Raw genomic sequence first — 26,228 nt, 5'->3', positions numbered from 1 at the left:
ATTAATTAACTATACCCCTCTTCACAGCACATAAATATTAGGCTATTAAAGCCAACTTGTCAGATGTAATTATCATGTAATATCTGGTTTTGCTTAAATGTTTTTCTTTGTTGCAAGGAGTTGGTAGTAAGTAGTTATTTCCATAAATGATTGTGATTTAAAAATGAAAGATATCTATAGAGACTTTATAAGAAGTGACAGAAAACATTAACATGACATATATGCCCACTTTTCTATCTATAAACTTTTATTAGAATAATTAATATATGCTTCAACCAAAAATTTCCTTTTTGAAGGAATAAGAATGAAAGATTCAGACTTTCATAAAATATATCACACTATAACAACTTTTTAACCATCACACAATTCCCTGAAAAATGTTGAGGATGCAAGATTTCATTGTGCTTATTGTTCAACAACAACAACAAAAATTCTCATTAGATTTAGTAGAATAAAACACTGATTTAAAGGCTCTTCTTCAAGTTGTTCCTCATGTGAACATCAAAATTTTACAAAATTTCTGGGAAGATATAACAAGATTAGAGGATTATCATCTAATATTTAATTTTCAGGTCAGGCATACAATATAGAGCTGTATGATTGTCAAATATTTTTCCTGCTGTAATAGAAATATAGTTTAGAATCCAAAATGAAAAGGGATTTGTTATATGTTCATGTTTGCAAATTGCATTGTGCTGGTTTCATCAAATCTTGGACCATTGTAGTATCTCTCAATTATATCTATAAACATTAAACATTAAAAACAGATGTAAAAGACTCCAAGTTCTTATATTCTGTACTTGGAAGTGTAGTTAGGAAATACAGTTCATGAACTATATGTTATTGCAGACTTAAAACAAAGATAACTAATATAAAATGAAGATTTACAATTTCATTTATACAATTGTGTGTATATGAAAAAAAACCCTCTTTTTGCATTTAAATTCAAAATAAAAATCGACAGAAAATTAAACTGGGAGTATTAGGAAGTCTCATATATAAGGTAGCATTTGAGTTCCACTTTCATGATAAAGAAATCACATATCCTTTGCATGCCAGATAAGGAAAAGAAGGCTCTAAGATACAGAGTGACCTGAGCCAAATTAAATAGCAACTATCAAAGCTCAAACTTAAACATGTCTATTCACTCAGAAAACTCTGTTTTTTCTTCTACTACAGATACCTCTTGAATAATACAACTTTATTTACCTCAAAATATGCCCATAATATGAATTTACTTCATGCTGATGCCTAGATGATGTTACAGATAAGGGATGAAAAGTGAAGGGGAGGGTGAGAGGGAAGTTCCTGAATTAATCATTCCACTGTTAAAACAGAATGCCAATGTAATTAAACAAGACGTGGACACCACACAGAGAGAAATGCATACATCTTCTTGGCTACTCTTCTTTCTGATCTGCCAGTCAGTATTTTGGAATCATTTTCTCTTTCTCTCTTCTCTCCAGGAGCAGAGATAACTTGGAAGAAATAGCAGCACAAGCAGCTTGGTATGAGTAATGAGGGTTTGCTGCATTAGACATATACCAGCTCAGCTCTTTATCCTCTTCTCCTCTCCTCCCTTTTCCAAATACCTCCTGCTTACACACAGGAAACAAAGATGTGGTGAAACCAATGATGCCCAATTTCATTCATTTACTTATATAAGTGACAGGCAACATCAGCTCACCAAAAGTATTTTGTGGTCTTGTTTCTTTCACAATTCATTCCTTCCCAATCTTACACTGAACTCTATTTTCTACTCAGCCTTATCTGGATTCTAAATGACAATATTATTTAAGCTCTTGAAAGTAAATTTAGTAATTTAGCTTAAATTTAGTAAGCCTGTTGAAGCCAACTGTATTTCCTTGGGCTATTTATTCAGGAACTAATAGTGACAATGTAGGTTGGTATTTCTCGCGGGAATAAATAAGTTCATTACCACTTCAAAAAGGAAGAAAATTCCACCATTGGAAAGAAAGAGAATTTTGCCAACGGGTTTCACCAAAACATGGGCATGTTCAACCCTCCGGAAAGAGGGAAGAGTTTTATTTTAAAGCAGTTGTGCTAAGTATATTCTGCAAAAATAGAGGTGGCAGGAAAGAAATGATAGAGTGAATGGGAACCTAAAAGTCAGCCCCAAAGCTTCAGATTTAATACTGGCTTGGTATAGGTAGTCTGTATTTTTCCTAACAAAGCAATTAATATAATACCTAGTCCTCACTGTTCTCAAATAAAACTTCCTTTCAAGGATTATTTAAACCAAATATAATCTATATGTATATATATATATATATATATATACACATATATATATTCCCTCTATTCCCACATTTTATCCATCATTATTAAAGAGACAGGTTTTTATTTTCTTTTGTTTTGGCATAATAAATGACAATAACTGAATCTAATCTACCTTCCAACAAATAAATGTCCTCTACTTGCACCAGCCTCTGCTATAATCACACTGCAGCTAAAATCTGATCATTTTTATGTCCAGAATATGCATGATTGAGCTCTTCAAAGAATGCTCCTCCTTAGGGATTTATAGCAAGTCAGGCAGATGGGTTTTTCCTCTGGCCAGTTTATAAGTATCCTAAGGGACCCACTGTTCTAATAGTCAGCTGCATAAGCCTTAAAGTAATGTCCTTTATGCTGGGTCTCAGCTTTTGCAATTTAAACCTAAAAAGGCAGAGTATTGTCCAAACATAAATCTCTTTCTAGGTTTCCACTTGAAGTTTATCGTTATAGAATCTCAAAGAATCCCCTAACTTTCTTAACGGTTTAGTTTGTCACTCTTTACATGAGAGCTTACTTGCTCCAGTTATTGCAGTTTACTCTTCTTCATCCCCTAATCCAGAAATTAATTTGTGTTTTCTCTGCCTATATTTTAAATTTACTTATGTGTGCAAATATACCCCAATGAAGTTCTTGAAAACAAGGACCATGCCTCCCACCCCCCCCACACACCCCTTTGTATCCTAGCTCATTGTGTGGGACATTATAGACCCTTAATAAATGCTTCTTGTTTGACTATTGCAAAAGTTCAGAGAAGCTTTGGCTCAAAACCCGAGGATAACGTCTAGGTTGTGAAATAGAAGATGGTGGGGCTTCGTTTCTCTTAGCCCGCTCCCGCTGCCCTCTCCTCCTCCAGTAGAAAAGAGAAAGAAGAAGAAAAATGATGTTTTAAAGGTAGATGGTAGGGTCTGGGATGGGGATCTTTGAAAAAAGAATATTAAGTCTAGTTAGCGCTAGTTACCCAGCAACCGGACTAGGATGAGGTTTTAAAATCACACCAATTTGTACCATTCCTGCGATGGGGATACGGGTGTGGTGATGATGGTGGTGTAACCCAGTCCATCTTTTCCCTGCCCAGTAAGTCGGGGAATAGTTTTATTGTTAGTGTTGTTTTTAAGTGAGTGAGAAGTCACTGGGCCTTTTCCAGTTCCAAGGATAACTCTTATAGGCAAAAATTTGTTTGTTTTTTAAAAAATGGCCAAATAGAGTATAGTCATAGCAAATATTTACTCGGTCTTCCCTACTCAGTCCCTCAGAATTAACAACCAATCCCAACCCCCGTTGGTTCTTCAGGATGCAGCAGCCCTCCTCCTCCATCACCTTCCCATCTTCACCCTCCTCCATCACATGTGCAGAGCTCCGAGCGTTCTACTCCCCTCCCCTCTCCTCCTCTTCCCTTCCAGCCTCCTCCTCCTCTCCCGGTCCGTGGTGCGCGTGTCTTGGTTTGTGTGTATGTGTTTCTCTCTCCCTCGGTGTGTGAGTGTCTGTTTATGTGTGTGAGAGCGGGCTTCCGAGTGTCCGCTGGTCAGTAAGGTGGGGGAGCAGGCAGCCGGGCCGCTGTCGCTGCCACTGCCGGCTCCACCCAGAGAGCTGTTCTCTGTCGCAATATGCCTCCGCTGCCCTCTGGCTTTTCGCCATGTCGAGGATTTGCGGGAGCTTTCCCTTCACTCTGCTTCTAGGTCTGGCCGCCGTGCTGCTGAAAGGGCGGCTTGTCCCTGCAGCCTCGAGAGCAGAGCCCAGCCGCTCTGACTTAAGCCTGATCCAGCAGCAGCAACAGCGGCAGCAGCAGCAGCAGCAGCAGCAACAACAGCAGCGGGAGGAGGAGGAGGAGGACAGGCCAGAGGTGCCCGGAGCATCCTCTACCCTATCTAGTTCAGGTAGGGTCTTGAGTGTTGGGTTTTCTTCTGTGGCCTTCCTTCTGCTTTATTCAGGATGCTTATCAATCAGCTCTGTATCCATCACCCCATTTCCCAGTTTCCCTTTCTTATTCTTGTTTTTTTTTTTTTTTTTTTTTTTTTTTTTTTTTGATTATTCACATCCCTGATCTTCCCCTGTGGTTGGGAAAGATCCCTTCAGGATTTGGCTTTCTTTTAAACGCACTGCACTGCAGTCTTGGGGTGCGGGGGAGAATAGCTGCCTTAACCAAATTTCTCCCCACCCTCCTCTATTCCCAAATTCTCGCTGCCTCTCAAGAATGAATTCTTCTCTCCCATTCTGACGCACACAGATTTTCTAAATCCTATCCTAGAGGCAAAGAAACATTGCAAAAGATTCTCCCTTCTGTCCCATTCCCAGCTAAAACAGATCCTTAAATTTAAAGCTGTACAGGCCAATCTTTCCTACTTGTAAGGGGAACTTAAATGAACATTCTCTTGATGGAGATGGGGAAAGAGGGTTACTTTTCTGTTATGAAGCTAAAGGGATTATGGTTCTCACTATTTTTACATCCATTAATGCTCCTCTTGTAAGCCGGGAGCAAAATCGCCCTTAGCAATAACACGTTTCCCTCCCAACCCCCTTACTTTTCGATTACTGCAATGCTGTCTTGCTAGACTTCATTTTCTATGGAAACTGTTAGGAATTGTGTTACAGTGGGGGTTTGTTGGTGATAATGTTGATGATGGTTTGTATTATTCTTCCTGTTGCCTCATAAATGGTGTTGAAAATGAGAAAATGAGGGTTTCGAAGAGAGAGAAAAACGGTCCTATTTTGAAAGAATGCTCAAAGGGCACCATTCAGGTTTACTATCTGAAAATAATGAAACATCTGATTTAATTTGTTAAAGTTCTGTGTATAGAATGAAACAACCTTAAAATTTTCCATAAAGTATAGTTACAGTGCCTCAAAAAATCTAATTTTAAAAAATCACTATATTATGAATTAAAATGTCTTGAAAGAAATGTGTTTAATAGAATTTTCCATACTCCTTTCCCAGGAGGTACCTTTGTATCTGGGATACCACAAAGCAAATGAAAAGATATTCTGGGGAAACATTAGTCACAAAATTGAAGAGTCTTAACATAGAAATATGATCGTTATGCAGAAATGCTTTTTGGAGAGAAATATCTTTAAAAACTCTTTAAAATAAAAAGCCAAGTTTGTTAATGAAGAGCTGATTATTGACATTTTTTTGTCCATAAATTATCTTTTTTTGGAGAGGGACAATTATATAATAGTTAAAAAACCAAGCAGATTTTCACTATTCTAGCTTATTTTACAAACAACTATTAACATTTCCATATTTTTACTGTACATATCTTAAACAACATATTTTAGTATTTTGGTAAGGACTCACTAGAAAAAACATATTTGGGAAAACATCACTAGCAACCCATAACATTATTAGTGCACCTTATTTAAAGATTAGAATTATCAGGCACAAGGAAAGTAATAACTATTCAACAGATTGATGTCAGGGCCTATATGGTTGTATCTAGAGGATTCTTTTTTTTCACCCTAGAATTCTAAATCTGGTGAACAAAGGGTAATTCAACTCAATTCTTTCTTAATAATAGGAATATAGATTCACAGAACCCCATCACAATCCTCTGGGGGAAAAATAAAGTATCTACTCTTTCTTTGAAAACATTATAGCTTTCGTTATGCTTAATGTATTTGTGGTATCTAATGTTTGAAAGTATGGCTCCTGACTCTAGTAATAACTTTTAAATGCTAAGTATTTTTGAGTGATATTGTGTGGTAAATAATAATAATAATAATTTTTTTCTTTTCAAAACCTAAGAAAATATTTAAATGGGGTAGTTATGAAGAAAGCTTATAAATCTTGAATCTGTAGTTTTAGCTAATAGCTATACATAAGGCAGAAAAAAATCAAAAACTTAATGATAACTATGGCCAAGTTCATTCATTAGATTCTTTGTAAGTGACTCACAGATCTGCAACTTTGTTTGACCTTCCTCACTTTACCACAATATGCTAATATTTGAATTTTAATTTGATTTTTTTGGTTTGTTTTTGTTCATTTACTCATTCCCTCTGTGGACAATGGATAAACCAGATTTCCTGTACTTAAGTAACTTTTTCTATTAATAGGATTGATAAGATCACACACAGATGAAATGTAAATTAGGGTATAACTAATACATTAGAAGAGAAAAAAGTATTATGAAATCAGATGAGTTACAAGAGAGAGCATTTCAATATGAAAGGATCAGAGGAGACTTCATGGAAGAAGCACCTTTGAGCTGGGTTTGTAAACTAGGTAAGATCTCAATAAATAAAGGTAGAGCATACAGAAAGCAGAACATTTTCAGTCTAAGGAAAAGCTTGAGTAAAGGCAAAGAAATAGGAAATGATGGGATAATAAGTTCATTTGGGCAGAGTAAACAGTAGGTGAGCAAGAATAATAAAGGATAATATTGGAAAGATGGCTAAAGTGATAGCTTAATATTTTCATAATACTTTCATGATGTATAATTTCATTTGATTCTCATAATTTTTTTGAGTTAAGAAATCTACTATTATCTGCATGATATAGATGAGGAAACTGAACTCAGAGATGTTAATTATTTGTCCAAGGTTATTTATCCAATTTTGACAAAGCCAAAACCCTAGGCCTTCATCTTTGATGGCATGGAAGCCATGGAAGCCTAGAATATTGGGCCTGGATATAGGAGACCCAGGGTTCTAGGTTTACTCTATTACTTCATTAATAGGGAACTTTACATGTCTTGACCTCAGATTTTTTTACATATAAAATGAGATGAATAGATTATTTCTAAGGATCTTTCCAGCTATAAAATACCTGATTTTTTTTTCCAAAAAAATTCATCTTGTTTTTATATTACTTTTATTTCTCAATATAATCAGTCCTCAAATATCAAGGGGTAATGTTCCTACAAAATGTGTGAAAGTAAAAAATGGGAATGTCAACATGGTGAACCTATGGGAAATAGAGAGTCAGGTTATTGCAACAACCAAAAATTCTAATCTTTCAATGGAGATAGTTGAAAATATATTTTACTGCAGATAATTCTTTATAAAACATTAATTCTGATAACATGTACTTTACCCAATATAGTAACTATGACATTAATTCTCATAACATGTACTTTCCTTAATACAGTAACCATGAAATAACCCACAAAATAAAATTAGTAAATTGCAAAACATTTTTCTTTCTAGCAATTCTCTAGAATTTTGTGATCTTTTTTGTGCTGACATCTTATTTTTAAAAAATCCATTAATTAAAGATAATTTTCATTCTTTATAACACATGAAATGTCCAGTAGCACAGGTAACTTTTCTTCTTTTCACAGATAAAGCCAGTTATTGATTTTTTAAAATACCAAAATTGTAGTGATAGCAGCTGCAGACATTTCATCATGAAGTTTGCTTAATATCTTTATTTTCTCACCAAGCTACTTCACTGACTTTTCACACATGACCTTTGAACCTAAAGAGCTTACTTACCTTCTGAAGGCACAATTTCAAGACAAAACTTTTGAGTTTTAAAGGCAATAATGAAAATGTGACAAGAATATACAGGGAGCACTTTACAACAGTAGGATGAGCAAGAGCAGTGAAGCCTGTTAGACTACCAGCAGCTCTACAAACTTGTACAAACTTGTTTTTTTTTTTTTTTGTATGTTTTTATGGGAAAGTGAAAATGACATTACTAATAAAATCATGATAATGCTGGAAGTCATGAAAATTAAATATAAGAATGTTGAGGATGTTTTGTATACCTCTTCCCATTCCCTACTATTATAACAAAGAATAAAAAGAAAAAGACAGAAAATCAGTTCAGCAAAATTAACATATTAATCAAATATACTCCACAGTTTCCTACCTCTTCAAAGAAGGAAAGGAGGAGTGGTCTTATAGTCTCTTCTTCTGAACCAAGATCAGTCATTTTAATTATTCCATGTTTAGTTTTTATTGTTGTTATTTTATTTCCATTGTTGTAATTATTACATATATTATTTTCCTGATTTTGATTACTTCATTTTTATGAGCTCATATAAGACTTTCTAGAACTTTGTATATTCTTCATATGCATTATTGCATTCAATGAAGTAATATTCCATTAGATTATTGTATCACATTTTGTTTATCCACTTATTAATCGGACATTTTCCCAGGGTTTTTTGTTTGTTGGTTGGTTATTGTTTTGATCTTTTTTTTTTTTTTTTTTTTTTGCTACTGTATAAAAAGTGCTGCTACAAATATTTTGGAATATATTGTATCTTTTTACCTTTAGTCTTATTGAGTTATATGTCTAACCAAAGGATTTCTGGATCAAAAGTAAGGATTCAGGTATGTAGAAAATGAATAATAATAAAACTTTATTAACTGCCTATTATGTACCCTGATCTTGCTAAAGAGTATAGACATTTGATATACTTGCTTGTCATCCTGTCACATTGTTTCTAGAATACTTAAAAATTCACAGAACATTAATGTATTCATGTCTATGTTTTATCAGCTGCTAATTTGCTGAATTTTAATTTCCATTTCTCTTATGAGAGATTTTGATTCTTTCTATTACATCATGCTGCTCCTACTGATTATAAATGAGTTTGAATGCTAGGTTAAGAAGTCCTGATATTGTTATTGTTTCAAGGGGTATACAGCTAAAAACTGGATCACTTCTAGGCAGAATACAGAAGGAAAGGGGAGATAGAATTGGGGATCAATAAGTGATGAATAGCAGTCTTAGCTTTTTATCTATAGTGGAGAAATTAGCAACTTAGTTTATCGTTAGTGTCATTGGTTAGTTTTCATGAAAACAATGACACTATAAATAATCATGATTCATTATACTTTTAAAATATTGAGAAATAAAAGAATGGTAAAGTAAAAAAAAAAGGTTGTGATATTGGAAATGAATTATGTACAAATTGTAAATAGTTTATGAATACTTAAATTTTTCATAGAAAAAACTTAGTTTCTATTGCATGATACTATCTTAAAACCACTTTTAGTCATGCTATGATGACTTGCCTTTCCTGTAAGAAGAGGGAGCAAATAAGATACAGAATTGTACAACTTACTTATATTGGATCAGATACAAAGCATTGTCATTTCTTCTTTCACATACTCCATATTATTGTCAAATTTATAAGTTGTATTTCCACTTTTCACTACCTTTAATTATGCTGGTCCCTATGCTTCCAACATTTTTCTTCCTTATTGTTGGAATTGTCAAATTTATTTCAGTTCCTAGTCCTTCTGTAAAAGAATAAATCAAATTCTTTAAGTTCCAAGAAACTTTTCTTCTTCCTAATCAAAAAATAATTTTCCCTCTTGGAACATAGGTAGTATTTTCTTTGAATCTCTTTAATATATTTAAAATATGTTATTTTGTGTTAAAGTTATTTGTGTATGTCATGTATCTCTCTCCTCCAAGGAGGGAAGAAGACTATTTTAACAAATATTATTACATTATTTTTCACTTAGTTAGTAATTAATACTTGCTTATTAAGATGACTTTGTTTTTTCCAATTTGCAGAGCCCTAATTGTGTAATTATGCTAACTTTTGCTAGAAATAAAGAGGTAGCCAGGTTCAGCTTTGGGGCTGGTTGAAATTGCCACACTTACATTCTATTCTCTCAGATCACCCAGAATATTCAAAGGAAGTAGAGAAAGAAATAAGTCAAGACAACCTGGAGAAGTTTTGTTAGAGGTATTTCCTTCATTGGTCACATATAAGGAGAATAACCTAGGAATGGTGAGGCAGCATAGTATAAGGGAAAATCTGTATTTAGAATCAGACACTGTGGATTCTAATATTAGCCTGACTGTTGACTCCCTGTGTAAACTTAGGAAAATTCTATTACTTCCTTGAGCCTCGTTTTCCTTAATCATAAAAGAAGATTAGATTAGATGATCTCTATGGTGTCTCATAGTTCTAACTTCTTTATATCTAGTACTATAATGAGATAATCTTGAAAATTACATGTGTTATACTGTTGATTATACATTTCATTAGTACATTGTGGAAAAAATATTTTCATATGTTGTAATTTAAATAGTGACTTCATTTTAATTTTTAATTTTCACATATTCAATTTTCTTTGGTAATTCAATATATATTATATATACATATTTCTCTCTGTTTTTATACAAATACACATATACACCCCTCCCCATATTATCCAAATATAGGAGTGTGTATTCAATAGTCACTTATTTTGGTCTTATTATCCCTAAGTCTAACATAATATCTTGCACATAATAAGCATTTAACATATACTTGTAGAATTGAAGCAACTTTGCAGAGAAATCTTGTTTCCAAATCTGAATTTATAGAAATCAAAACTGATTGTTTATATATTTTTAGCTTAAAATTAGTTGAAAAACAACAAAATAAATGAAGTATGTGTCACAGTGCATCAATCAATCCTTTTGTGATTACACAAATATAAAACAAGTAAAATTATGAATAAATACTTTGTTCCAAGCATAAAATATTTAAGATGGGTATTCTGATAAAATAAAAACCTCACATTTATATAGCATTTTAGAGTATATAAATATATTCTTTCCAACAACCCTGTGAAATTAGTGTAAGCATTATTATTCTACTTAACAGATAATTAACTTAATCAAGATGATAATGTTAAGCCAGAGACTAAATCTATGAGTCTCCTGACTTTTAAGTCAGCATTCATTCCATGATGCTACACTGCTATTTGTGATGATTTTTAATGTTATCACCACTTCCTTCTTTCCCCAAGACTAACATGCAGAAAGCTATCATCATTACTTGTTACCAGCAGTTATATCACAAACCTTTCATACACTTAAGAAAAAAATACATTGAAAAAACCTGTGAGGACTTGTTAAATTTGAGATACACCTTCTTTCATAGTTAGTTTTCAGTGTTTTCAATCTGCCCCTATCAAATGTTTTCACAACACAATGTCATGCTATCTGAATAAGAGAGTTGTTTCTCTATTAAGATGTTCCTGAGGTTCAGGCACCATCAACATTATTACTAACTGCATGACTTTGGCTAATTATTTAAACCTACTTTTGCCCAGATTCCTTGAGGTAGAAAATGTTTATAGTGTTTTCCATCAGGTATTATTAAAATGAGTGCTCTGGCATAATAATTCCTGTTTATAGTCCTTCAAGATTTGTAGGAAAGTATTGTGATTATTTGGCTTATAAAAAATGTAGATTATCTCTAAACTATCTCTATCTGATGATGATAAGGATTTTTTTTGTATACTGGAATTGTATTGGCAAATCTGCAACTTTCTATACATACATATATGTAAATGTGCACACTACATACATATATGTGCATATATACAAATATGCACATAACATTCACATATGGCCTAGGCTACATTGATATATTAGAGTTTATGCTATTTAAATATATATGTCTTTTTCTTTTTTGGTAATATTAGCTAGGAATTATTTTTGCATAGTAGTTAATAATATGTATTTGTTATAAATGCCTTCTTTAGGTCCTAGAGTGAATGAATCTAATTGTCATTTCACATAAGATACTATACTAAGTAATTATGAAATAACTTTCAGTTATTACAAAAATAAACTAAATTTATATTGATAATTTATGCTTTTAAAAAGAACCTGCACTTTATTTCTTCCTTTTGAACCTCTCAAATACATAATTATTTCACTTGTCTCTATAGAAATTTGAGCAATTTAAAGATGTTTTTATTCATGATGTGAAAATCAAATGAAATATTTATAAAGCAATTAGCACAGTGCCTAGCATATAGTAGGTACACAATAAAATCTTATTCTATCCATTCATATATATTCTTCAGTGAGTCTATGACTTTATTGTTGTGGTATTCTTTCCTTCAGTAATACAGATCAGAGTTCATCCATAGTTGTTTTGTCTTGTGTGACTCTTGCCCATGTCCTCCAAAATAAAGGGAAAGGGATTAAATATGCTATGGACTTTCTTGAGTTGTTTTCTAAGAATGAGGACAACAGTAGAGCATGTCTATTAATTATTTCTCCATAGCTTGTGGTATATTCCTACGCCCAAAGAATTCTTATCAAATGGTAACTTACTAGTGATAATGTCATTGTACTTATGTTAGAATTCACAATACAAATATGACCTGTTGATATTATACTCATAGTCTTTCTAATAGCGTTAACCAGTTGTCATGAATCTAGGACCACTTGCCTTTTTCCACTATGAAGTATTAGAGTAAAATAATACACAATTTTTTCCCCCTGAGGCAATTGGAATTAAGTGACTTGCCCCAGACAACACAGCTAGGAAGTGTTAAGTGTCTGAGGTTACATTTGAACTCAGGTGCTCCTGACTTCAGGGCTGATGCTCTATCCAGTGTGCCATCTTGCTGTCCCATAAAACACAATCTTCAAGTGACAGACTTATGCCAATATTTTATCATCATAGTCACCATTTATTATAAAGATTTCATGAGAAAAAAAACCCATTTTATTTTAGAGAATTTTTTAAAGAAAAGAATCTCCTAAAATATAGAACATTAATTTAACTCTATAAATAGTTAACCTTAAATTATCAAACAAGATCAGTTGATTGGCAGCTTCAAGTCCAAGACAAAATTTATGGAAACATGTGCAATGTCCCTGGGGTCAAGAATAATAACTTACAGGTTTAGTAATCATTAAGGATGATGAAATTTCTTTCAAATTTCTTCTTTATAAAAGGAGGGAGGAAATTTGATCAATTGTTATCCCCAAACTTTGTTTTTTTTCTTCCCCCTATTAAATTAAGAAAGGGATACTTGAACTTGGAAGAGGGAAAGATGATAGTTAATTGTTGTTAGGATGTGAACAGAATATTTTTATATTTTCTGTCTGGCAAAATTCTGGTTTTCTTCCTTTTGGTGCATCATTGAGTTTCGCTTAATATTCTAGAAGAAGGTAAGAATTAAATTGTCAAAATGTACTTCTATATTGTTAAATAATCATGAACTTTGGAATCTTTTAATATTCTGCTAATAATTTCTCTGCATTTGCTTGGGTAAAATGGAGTCTGAGGCAATTTTAAGAGAGTATGAATTTACAGTGAAGAGTAATTTTTTCTGGGAAAAAATAGTCATCATAACTAATGGGTAGAATTGTCTCTAAATATGGATGTGTTTAAAAAACATTCTCTTATTATTTTTCAATTAACATGCATTTATTTTCTCTTCCTCCTATTTTGCTACAAGTGAGAAACAGAAAAAACCCTCATGTTTAGTATATATATAATCAAAAGAAGCAGATTTCCTCATTAACCATTATAAAAATATATTTTGCATTTTGCATTTTTAATCCATTTCTTCTCTGTTAGAATGCTTCATCATCAGTACTCTGGAATTTTTGTTTGACATTTGATCCATCAGATTTCTAAAGACTTTCAAAATTGTTTTCCTTTATACTGTCAATTTATGAATTGTTTTACAGATTTTGCTCATCTTATTCTGCATCATTTCAGATGTCTTCTGTTTCCTCTTACGGTGTTCATTTTATCATTTTTATGGCTCAATAATTACATTCATATGTAATGAATTTTTTTTAGTCATTCCTTGGTAGGTGGACAATTTCATGCAGTTATTTTCTAGCTTTGCTATTATGAATGGAACTACTATAGATATTTTTGTACATATGGGTACCTTTTTTCTTAAGCTCTATGCAGTATATGCTTCTTAGAATTAAAACACTGGATCAAAGGATATGTCCAAGATATTGTCTTTTTGAGTGCAGTTTGGAATGTTTTCCAGAATGGCTAGGTGAATTCACACTTCATCTATAATGCATTAGTGTGTCAATTTTCATACAGCTCCTCTAATATTTATCACTTTCTTCTTTGTCATCATTGACAATCATAGATATGACATAGAATCTCAGTTGCTTTAATTTTTATTTGTCTAATTATTAGGGATTTGAAGAATTTTAAATGTAACTATTGAGAACATGGATTTTTACTAAAACAATTACATGGTTATTTCAAGTCAGATAATATTTTAATGCTTTTAGCACAGAACTTAGTATGTAGTAGACAAAAAGTATTTATTCGCTTTTCCTCTTTACCTTTAGACTGTTTTTCAATTAGTCATTTTTCAATTCAAGAATAACTCTTGTTTAATGAATTTAATTTCTTTATTCTTTTTTTCTTTATTCTCATTATTAAATTGTATTTTATTTTTAAAACATTTCAAAATTACATTTTTAAACATTATTTTTTAAAAATCTGAACTTCATATTCTCTCTCTCTCTTTCTTTTTCTCTCTCTCTCTTCCTTTTTCCACTCCCTGAAAAGGCAAGAAATGATACCTCATTATACATGTAAAGACATATAAAAATATTTCTATATTAGCCATATTGTCAAAAAAGCAAGAAAAATAAAGTGAAAACTAAATGCTTTAATAGACACTTAGACTTTATTATTATTCTCATTGGAGGTGGATGGTATTTTTTGTCATAAGTCCTTTGGAATTTTCTTGGATCACTGTATCAATCAGGGTAGCTGAGTCTTTACAATTAATAATCCTTACAGTATTTCTGTTACTGTATATATTGTTATGGATAAGTTCATATATGTCTTCCAGATTTTAATTAAACAAGCTTCCTCATCATTTTTTATAGCATTGGAATGTGTTCATCTAATTCCTCAATTGGTGGGCATCCTCTTGGTACATGTAGGATCTTTTCCTTTATCTTTCATCTCTTTGGGATATAGACTACACAGTGGTATTGCTGAGTCAAAAGACAGACATTGTTTCATACTGTTCTCTAAAATGGTTGAAACAGTTCACAACTTTGCCAAAAGTACATTAGTGAATCTATTTTGCTACATCCACTCGAGTGCTTGTTATTTTCCTTTCTTTCTCTTTAAGCAATCTCACATTGGGTATGACATGGTAACTCAGAGTTTTTTAAATTTTTATTTATCTAATTATTAGTAATTTAGAGCATTTTATATGACTATTGAAAGCTGGGATTCCTGCTTCTGAAAACTGCCTTTTTATATCCATTTGACTATTTTCAATTGGTGAATATCTCCCCTCCTCAGTACCTACCCTGTCCTACCCAATTTCTTGCTTTCCTTCTAGTTTGGGTCACACTGATTTTGCTTGTATAAAATCTTTTTAATTTTATGTAATCAAAATTATACATTTTACCTCCTGTGATCTTCTCTATCTCTTGTTTGGTCATATATTCTTTCCATATCTATAGATTAAATCTATAAGAGATATAATATAAGAGATAAATTTTTCCATGCTCCCCCAATTTGCTTATAGTATCACCCTTCATGTCTAAATCATGTACCCATTTTGATCTTATATTGGTATTCTGTGTGAAATGTTGGTCTCTGTCTAGTTTCTGCAAGACTGTTTTCCAGTTTTCTAACAGTTTTTATCAAATAGTGAATTCTTCTCCCAAAAGCTTGGATCATTTGATATATCAAATTCTAGATTACTATTATCATTTATTACTGTACATTGTGCACCTGATATATTGCATTGATGAAACATTCTATTTCTTATCCAATGTATATTATTTTGATAATGACAATTTTGTAATATAGTTTGAAATCTGGTATTCTTCCTTTCTTCACATTTATTTTCATTGATTCTCCTGCTGTTCTTGACTTTTTGTACTTCAAGATGGATTTTGTTATGATTTATTCCAGATCTACAGAATAATTCTATAAAAATTTGATTGGTGCTAAATTAGGTAGAATTATCATTTTGTTATATTGGCCTACTTCAAATAAGTTCTTTATATTCAAATGTTGAAAATGAGACCTTTATTAAAGAAACTTGCTGTAAAGTTTTTTTTTTTTTGCAATTACTTTTTGCCCTTCTAATTTTAACTACAGTTATTCTTTCACATTATGTTTTCCCCATTGTAGATTTAATATATTATGGACTGGCATAAGAAATTAAATGGGAGTTTCTGGAAGCTTTGTAGTAGTTGAAGATGTTACATGAAGGCCAAGAGACAACACAAAAAGTTTAGAAAGCTATAAATGCATAAAATATATGTATAGTATTATATAACATCAATATATTTTATCTTTTAATTAGAATTGTAGAGCTTTAGAATATACTTTGAGTACTTTAAAATAAAAGTATGTACTTTTAGAGTTAGACCATAAAGACTATCTAAACTCAAGTAAAGCAAAGAAAAAGAAAAAGTCTCACTAAGAGTAAAATCACAAAACATACCAACAAACTTTTTAAACCTCATTGCCCAACTATACATAATTTAAAAGATATGGCTGGAATCAGACCTTTTCTTCATCAGTCTGGGGAAAACCAGAGTGTAGGAACTCCCTCCTCTGTACAGATAGGTAATAAGCCACTTGTGGAACTGAGACAATTTATAAATACATATATATATTATTTATAAAATTTATATTTTTATATTTATATATATGTATTTATATATGTATATATGTATTTATAAATTGTCTCAGTTCCACAAGTGGCTTAAATAGGAAAGAAAAAATCACAAATTGTTAAGTCATTTGAGCTGGGTAGTTGTAGGAGAATACATTGGAGGCATCAAAGAATAGAGATTGAGGTAATGCAACTCACCGTGAATTATGAGATGGAACAAAGTAATCTGATAGGCCTGTAGGGGCAGGGAAACTACTTACACAGAGATATTTTCCCTCCTCCTTTTCTTTATTACAGTGTTTGAGGGCTTCTGTTTATTTGTCAATAAAAATGATACCGTGAAATAAAAATCTATCTCAAGACAAACATAAGATAAATGATAAATTGGGGAAGGGACAACAAAATTAATATAGGTAACAAACACTTTATGCTAGAATGATAAAAATTGTGTAATGTAGTCACTTGGGAAGCTGTGGATTTTGTGACAACTGTGTAAAGGACTTGACCCAAAAGATTAAAAAAATTAGGATTGACTGTGGAAACTTTAAAATTGAGATGATGATACTTGCAGTCAATCACTCCTTAAATTTTTCTTATGATTTTTTAAACTGAATTTCTTATGAGTTTTCAAAAGTAGGTCAATAAGTAAAAGATGCTTTTTGGTAAAAGGCTTGAGTTATTCCATATGCATGTTATTCTTAGATGATATTAGAAATTTCTAAGCTTTCCTGTACTTGAACCAATTTCCCCAGGATCCTCTGGCAGTCAACTCATCCAATAATGTAATAGATTTCAGGTGCCATATATAACAGGGGCTGAAAGTAAGATACTATGTTCCCACATAGTAATATAAATGTCACCCTGAGCAGATGGGGTGGGAGGATATAGTCTGATTCTTAACAGTCTCTAGAGAAGATTATATATCCCAAGCCATTTCTTTAGTGCATATAGAACACTAGCAGTTCTACAGAAGCAGCTTAGGGATTTTACCATCTTTGAGTCAGCATCATCTGGATTTGATTTTAATTCCTAATTTAACCTCCTCTTTTGACACTGTTCCTGTGCTCTCTACTCTGCAAAATCTTAGCCATCTAGACTTTGAGCAATAAAATTCTGTTTAAATCTCAATGAAGATTTTAATTTTCTTTGTTGTTTAAAAAATAAATCTTTATAAATCTGGTTTCAAATAGTAGAATGAAGGATTTCTTTGTTCTTGGGCCATGATAGGTTAAGAATTTTATTCTGAAAACTGCTGTGCTTTCTAGGGAGGAGGCTATTATTATTTCAGAGTATTCCCCTTCCACCACCACGACTTCTTTGAAATTCCAGTTGGGGAATTGATTTTTACTCTAATAGATTCTGACATCTCAAAGACAAATAACAGCAACCCAATTTATTAGCCTTATCATCTCTATCCCAATTTGCAATTCCAGTAATGCATTTTTGCTTATGCCTTATGTAGCATTAACATCCAATATTCTGAACCTAAAAAAATCCATACTTTTAATTTTTAGTAAGCATTTTGTGTTAGATATCAAAATGTATAGTTCATTTAAAAACAATAGCAACAGCACCACCAACAAAAAATTGCAGAGTTCCTGGTACTTTGAAATAAAATTTATAAGACATAAAAATGTATAAAATTGCTCCCTTTAAATATCTTACATTAGGGGCAGGTTGCTTTTTGGAAAATAATAGCTACAGCCATCAGTTCTTCCCTCTTCCCTCTTCTCTCCCTTCCTTTCATGTTTCTTTCTTTCTTCTTTCCTTCCTTCCCTCCTTTCTTCCATTCTTCCTTTTCTTTCTTCCTTTCTTTCTCTCTCTTTTTCCCTTTCTTTCTCTTCCTTCCTTCCCCCTCTCTCCCTCCTCCCTCCTTTTTCTTCCTCCTTCCCTCTTTCCTTCCTCCCTCCCTCCCTTCTTCCTTCCTCCCTCCCTCCCTTCTTCCTTCCTTCCTTCCTTCCTTCCTTCCTTCCTTCCTTCCTTTATTCTTCCCTTCCTCCCCTCCCTCCTCTCTTCTTTCCCTTCCTTCATCTCTCCCTTATTCTTTCCTTCCTTCATTCTTCCCTTCCTCCCCTCCCTCATCTCTTCTTTCCCTCCCTCCCTCCCTCCCCTTCCTTCCTTCCTTCCTTCCTTCCTTCCTTCCTTCCTTCTCCCTTCCTTCCTTCCCTCCCTCTTTCTTTTCTCTGACAGGATACAGCAGCAGATATTAATGAATTTTTCATTGATTGACTCTCAGTTTTTTCTTCTTCTCTGGTTTTCACATGAAACAGTAAGACAAGTATGCCAACAATAACAACAGAACATCAGTGGATAGAAGATGAGAGTTCTGACTCTGGTTTTTTACTAACTGCACTAACTGCAAGACTTACCTCTTTGGATCTCAGCTTCCTTATATGTAATATATGATAGTAATAATATTACCTTCTGTACTCTCCTCAGAATATTATTCTGAGTATAAAATCAATAATAAATATTAAAATAATAAAGTATCTTATACTAAATAATATTTAAATTTCTGCTATATTGTTGGTTTTCTTGGCAAAAATGCTGGGAGAGACTTTAGAGATCTCTAGTATCTGAGATTGAATTTGAACTTGAGAGCATTGTAACATGAAAGAAAAGAATAATAAATATTGAGACTTCTTAAGGAGAGTACCAGGCCTAGAGTTAGGAAGACCTGAGTTCAAATCCATCTCAGATACTTACTTGCTATATAATCTTGGATAGGTACTAACTCTACTTGCCTCAGTTTCCTCTTTTGTAAAATAAGATAGAGAAGGAAATAGCAAACCACTTTAACATTTTTGCCAAGAAAACCCAACTATGAAATCACAAAGAGTTAGACATACCTGAAAAGTCTAAACAACAAGAATTAGTAATGATTCAAAGAATTTTTTTCTCTTGGGACAATTAGGTTATGTAGTGGATCGAATTCTCAGCCCAGAGTCAGGAAGACCTATTTCCCTGAGTTCATAACTGGTCTTAGCTGTGTGACTTTAACCCTGTTTGCCTCTGTTTCCTTATCTATAAAATGAGCTAGAGAAGGAAATGACAAATCATTCAGTGTATTTGCCAAGAAAATAACAAGTAATACTTTAAACTTTTATAAGCTTAAAACTACACCAAGATTTTTGAGACACTCTGTATTAATAAGCTTAACACTACAATAATTCCTTGTATATATAACTTTCTCCAGAGCTCTGAGTGAGGTCTCAACAGTAAAATTGTGTCTAGAAGAACAACTGAAGTTGCTTTTTTTTCCCACAAAGTGAAGGATATATTTCATTTGTAACTCAGACTTAGTTGTCCATATTGGTAAATCACTTGAGTGCCCACTCATATGTATGTCACTTTTTGTTATGTTAGTAGTACTTATAGCAATATATAATTCTTACCTATAAGAATTTTTTTATCTGAATTTCCAATTTCCTTGAATTTTAAGCCTAAACACAATTTGTTAAAAAAAAGAAAGAAAAGAAACTATTTTGAACATAATGCAGACCAACTGTTATTTGATGTCTCATACAAACTTTGATTCTATTCTCATCTGTGCCAGCTATCTTTCCAAACAGCAAATCTTACAAACATACTGAGCTACAGGGTGAAATCATTCACTCCCGTTGTCTACCACAAACCAGTGATTTGTTTTTACTTTGATGTGATTGTGGCCAAGATAATTTAATTTAGACTATTCTTCAAAATGTAGTTGCACCAAAGTAAACTTTCCCAGGTTTCCTTGCTAAATAAGGTAGCTTTTGAAAGATAATTAATTATTCTTTGATATAGCTGTTCATTGTGCAGTCTAATGATTAGAACGAAGATACAGAAATATATGAGATAATTTACCTCATTCTACCTCTCCTTTCCCTTCGAACAAATTTGTATATTATCTTTTCCCATTTTATTTTTTTAGATATTACATCATCATAGTCAATTCACTCATGTGACCTTTCTTTATGTGTACTCTTTTAAACTGCTAATAATGATAGAGTTTTAGAAGTTACACATATTATCCCCTCATCTGGGAATGTAAAGTTTAACTTTATCAAATCATGTATGATTTCTCTTTCCTGTTTTCCTTTTTAGCTTCTATGGAGTCTTGTATTTAGAACTTAAATTTTCTCTCCAGCTTTATTTTTTTCATAAGGAATGTTTGAATTAATTAAATATCTTTTTTTTTATCCCTGAAGAATTAGACTCAACTTTGTTAGATAGGTAAATCGTGTTTATACTTCCAATACCTTTGCCTTCTCGAATCTCATATTCCAGGCCCTCTAATCCATTAATGTAAAAGCTGACAAATCTTATATTATTCTAATTGTGGCTCCATGATATTTAAATTATTTCTTTTTGCTTGCTTACAATATTTTCTTCCTGACTTGGGAGTGCTGGAGTTTGTCTATAATATTTCCGGAAATTTTAATTTTGGGATCTCTTTCAGGACATTAATGATGGTTTCTTTCAATTTCAGTTTTGCCTTTTGGTTCTAGGATGTCAAGGTAGTTTTCCTTAACAATTTCCTGAAATATGATGTTTGGTTTCTTTCTTTGATCTTGTCTTTCAGGTAGTTCAAAAATTCATAATTTCTTCCTTTGGATCTACTTTCAGTGTGGTATTTCACATTTTCTTCCATTTTTTTCATTCTTTTGATTTTGATTTATTCCTTATTGATGTCTCATGGAGTCATTAGCTCCTAACAGCCCAATTATAATTTTTAAAGGATTATTTTCTTCAGTGAGTGTTCTTTTTCTATTTGGTCAATTCTGCTTTTTAAAGGATTTCTTCTCTTCATTGGCTTTTTGTGCCCCATTTGCCTGTTCTGCTTTATAATGTATCTTCAGTATTTTTTGTGAATCCTTTACTAAGTTATATACTTTTTTCCTATGGTTTTCTTACATTACTCTCATTCTTGCATCCCTCTTCTCACAATTTTTCCTCTATCTCTCTTATTTGAGTTTTTAAAACCTTTTTTGAGTTTTTCCAGAAATTGTTTTTTTTTTGATACCTGAAATCAATTCATATTTTTCTTTGAAGTGCTGCATATAGCTGTTTGACTTTGTCTTCTGAATTTTTGTTTTGCTCTTCTCTGTTACTATGATGACTTTCTATGTTCAACTCTTTTTTTAGTTTTAGGTTTTTGCTCATTTTCCAGTCTATTTTTGACTTTTAACTTTATGTTAAAATTAGGTTCTACTCCTATGTTGGAAAGCTTCAGACTTTTTCTCTTGCTGTTTTTAAGTTAGTTCTGGGCCTCTGTAAGTTTTTATTTCTTCCTAGGTGATATGGCCATTGCTCTCCTGGCTTGTTCTCTGATTTATGAATGTTCACATGCACTCTTTTCCTTCCTGAAACTGTAACCAGAGGCCTATCTCCTTTGTGACTTTATAATCTAGTGTGGTGGTACTCCTTTTTGCCTTGAGACTGTGACCCAGAAATATGTATCAATGAAACAAGAGTCTTTCATCTAATTTCAGAAAAAAAGATCCCCTATAATCTCTTTCTGAATAGTTAGTGTTTGCTCCAGAAGCCAACACTCTCAAGGCCTGCTGCAGTCTCCCTTGGGCAAGACTTAAGCTAGATTGCACTCCACTCTTACCTGAGTGAAACAGAGCTTTCCTTTCAATTTTCTAAGTTGTCTTGAGCTGAGAATTTGTTTCACCTTGTACTTTTGTTGGTTCTGCTACCCCATAATTTATTTTGAAGCCGGGGAGGAATTTGACAGATTTAAGGTAAATTCCTGCTCTTAGGGTGCCATCTTGGCTCTGATTGCTGATATTTCACAAAGGATACTATCTATGCTATATTTCAGATATATTTTGGTCTTCTTGTTTCCTTTTTCCTCTTGTATTCCTGCTTTAACAGAGGTAATTCTTGGCAGTCTTTCCAGAGTAGGAAGGTTAGGATTGGGAGCCAAGATATTAAACCAAGAAGAGATCATAGATTTAAGAGATGTTAAAGATTATCTAGGTTGACCCTTTCATTTTACAAAGAAAAAAAAGTACATTTATCATGTAGGGCCAAAATTTGAAAGAGCATATTTATCTTTAGCTCTATTTTTAATATGTTTGCTTATGCAATATTTCACTGTGATAGAACAACTCGAACAACTTATAATGGAAAATCCTGAGGAGGCAAGATAAACAAATATTTAACCAATTTCTCCAAATCAGAAAGTAGTCTTCAGGCTTCTTAATTCCTCTTTTTCCTTCTTCCCCATATCTAATCAGTTACCAAATTCTATCAGTTTTTGCTTCATTATATCTTTTGGTTCCTCCTTTTATTTTATTTTGGTTCCTCCTGTCTGAAATATTTTTCCTTGAAAACAGAGATTGCATATTGTTTTCTTCTCTGATTAAAATATCTTCTCTTAAATAAAACTTTCCCCCTAGTTGATACTCCCTTCTATGCTTCCTAATAAATGTTTCTTTCCAATGAATCTCTCAAAAATACCATTTTCTGTATCCCTCTAATATGAGTATCAAATTGTATTCTTTATATTATATTTTGAGCTACAATAAGTTCTATCCTAATCAGAGATGGTGTCTTACTTACCTCAACTTTCTATTTTCCTAAAGTACCTAGCACAGTATTTAATGCATACTAGAAACTTAATTAAAGTTGTTCTTATCCCAGTATTATTTATTAAGAATCAGCAAACACTCAGTTCATACCTAATTTGTGCCAGATACTGTTAGATTCTTAGGATACAAAGACAAAAAGAAATGACCCATGCCTTCAAGGAGCTTCTATGTGAAGCAAGAACTTATGTTGTATCTTGAAGAAAGTAAAGAATCCTACAAGGTAGAGGGGAGTGTAATACAAAGAAAAGTATAACACATTGTCCTACCATAAAGTAGCTTAAGAACCCAGCATATGCTCAGTATTAGAGCTACAGAGATATAAAATGTCAGTTCCTGGATTTATGGAACTGACATTGTTTGTATGTGTGTGTGTGTGTGTGTGTGTGTGTATGTGTGTGTACATGCATGCACATGTTATATTACACATATCTTAAGTATCTTCTGTGGACAATATAGATTTCTTAAGTATTTTATGGAATGTAATGTGAAAGAGTAATTACATTTTTTTTTGTTCCAGATGAAATAACTAAGAGCAATACTTGAAAGCTATAAAGATGTGATTTCATCTCAGTGTAAAAGGAATGATTTACCTATTCAAGCTGACCAATGGTAGAATAATGACTTACCTTGGAAGAGATAGTAGTCTCTTCTTTACGAAGGTCTTTCGGCAAAGACTGGTTGACAACTAGCTTGCAGATAATATAGAGAGACTATTTGTTCAAGAGATGGCTTAGAGATCTTGGAGAAATCTTTTCTACTCTGAGATTCTGTGATTTTGTAATATCCTTCCTTCTTCTCGCTGATTATTTGAATTCGGCCTTTTCCCAGTGCAGGTAGATGGCACAATGGGATAGAACCTTGGGTTTGGAGTTAGTAAGACTTGAGTATTAATGTGGCCTCACGGAGCTGGATATGTAATCCTGGGCAAATCACTTAATTTCTATATGATCACTTTCCTCAGCTGCAAAAGGGATAATACTTACACTGAATTGTTGTGGGAATCAAATGAAATAATACTCATAAAATACTTGAACATAGTGCCTGGCACATAGTAGTACTTAAATTCTTGTTTCCTTCTTTTCATTTTGAGTTCAGGTTAAGCTCTAACTTGTCCATGAATTCTTCTTCAACCCTTTCAATCATCAATGAACCCTTTCTCTTCTAAACTTTGATATCAAAGTCTTCTAGTTATTTGGAATTTAGTCCATTATCCTTGATAGAGTTTTGAGTTGACCATAACTTTTTATGTAGCCTAGGTGGAGTAATTAGCTTCTAACAATCTACTTGAATCATTATTAAATTAATTCTCATCCTCTGGAGCATAAATGGATATTTTCTGAATAAAATTCCATCTTTCCTATCAATTAATCAATTAGCTATTAGCTCCCATTCCAGTTTATTAACTATATTTAATAAGTTGAATTAATATTTTTCTCTTAAACAGTTCTTAACTTTTGTATATACCTATCCAAATTCCTGATTTCTTAGGTTTAAAAATATATCAAAGTTACTGCCTGTTCAATTTTTGAATAGTAAAATAAATAATAACATAAAGTCTTTAGTTATATAAAAAAGTCACTGCTACTGATGGATACAGTTGGATACAGTCTCAACATTCAGTTCTCAAGATTATAGCCAAAGCGTCTCAAGAATCTTCTCCTTATTAGTTCATAACATAAGAACTAAATCCACTTCTCTCAGGAAATAGTTCTTTTATTTTGTCACAGTGTTTCTATAATAATGACAGGTTACTCTCCAATTATCATTAAAAATTTCTAATCACCTTGAAGACTATATAAGAATTTTTTTAATAACTTTTCTTCACAAGGGTTCACAGTTCCATCAGTTCTATCTATGCATTTTAATACATTTAAAAATTTTTCTTTCTTTCAGTCATCTTAGTTTCTCCTAAACAATGACAGTAAATAGCCTTTCTAGAATAACAGTTAAATGGTAAGCCTTCCTTTAAAGACTCAAGACCAGATATTAAATTGTCACTGTTCAATATTCCAAAATCTTTTAAAACTACAGAATCATTATCTATAATCTTTATGAGAAAAGTTATTGAAGCTGGTATTTTATATATCTCCCCCCCATCTCTGTATACATTACCAAATATATGCCTATGTATATGTATATGTTATCTTTTAATTAAAATGGTAGCCTCCTTACTACTTCACACCTCTTAGATTGGCTGAGATGACAGGAAAAGATAATGATAAAGGTTGGAAGGAATTTGGGAAACTGGGACACTAATTCATTGTTGTTGGAGTTGTGAAATGATCTAACTATTCTGGATGATAATTTGGAACTAGGCCCAAAGGGCCACAAAACTGTATATATCCTTTGTTCCAGAAGTGTCTCCACTGAGTCTGTATCCCAAGAGATCATAAAAGAGGGGAAAATGTTTGCAAAAATGTTTGTAGTAGCCCTTTTTGTAGTGATAAGAAACTGGAAATTGAGTGGATACTCATCAGCTGGGGAATGGTTGATTTAGTTATGGTATATAAAGGTTGTGAACTATTATTGTTCTATGAAAAATGATGAGTAGTCTGATTTCAGAAAAGTCTGAAAGACTTACATGAACTGATGCTGAATGAAGTGAGCAGAACCAAAACAACATTGTACACAGTAACAACAATATGATCACTGTGGTAGATTTGGCTCTTTTCAACAATAAGATGATTCAAGGTAATTCCAATAGACTTGTAAGGGGAAAGTGCCTTTTGCATCCCAAGAGAGAACTATGGAGACTAAATATGCATGAAAACATAGTATTTTCACCTTTTTGTTGCTTGTTTGCTTGGTTTTTTTTTCTCATAGTTTTTTTTTCCTTTTGATCTGATTTTTCTTGTGCAGTATAATAAATATGGATATATGTTTTTTAAAGAATTAGAAATAGGTTCAAAAGAATCATCCACCTTCTGGCTAAGATAGTGGAGAGGACACAGACATCTATTTAAGCTGTGTCTTGCTCTCAGAAATTTTTCTTTCATAACAAGGCCTCGGAATTAG

The 26,228-nt window shown here is 32.6% G+C and overlaps 1 protein-coding gene across 1 annotated transcript in view; it reads left to right on the top strand.

The window, feature by feature from the left end:
* Nucleotides 1–3,608: 3,608 nt before the first annotated feature.
* The window catches only part of FAM171B (family with sequence similarity 171 member B), a 102,477-nt gene continuing 79,857 nt past the window's right edge, over nt 3,609–26,228 (top strand). The window contains exon 1 of the mRNA XM_031960348.1: nt 3,609–4,172. Within this exon, the coding sequence (XP_031816208.1) occupies nt 3,932–4,172 (241 nt within the window). The 5' untranslated portion in view covers nt 3,609–3,931. The remainder of the gene's footprint in view (nt 4,173–26,228) is intronic.

The sequence above is a fragment of the Sarcophilus harrisii genome, chromosome 3 (assembly GCF_902635505.1).
Source record: "Sarcophilus harrisii chromosome 3, mSarHar1.11, whole genome shotgun sequence".
Taxonomy (NCBI): Eukaryota; Metazoa; Chordata; class Mammalia; order Dasyuromorphia; family Dasyuridae; genus Sarcophilus; species Sarcophilus harrisii.
Note: the sequence above shows the minus strand (reverse complement) of the source record. Positions and strands in the feature narration are given on the sequence as shown.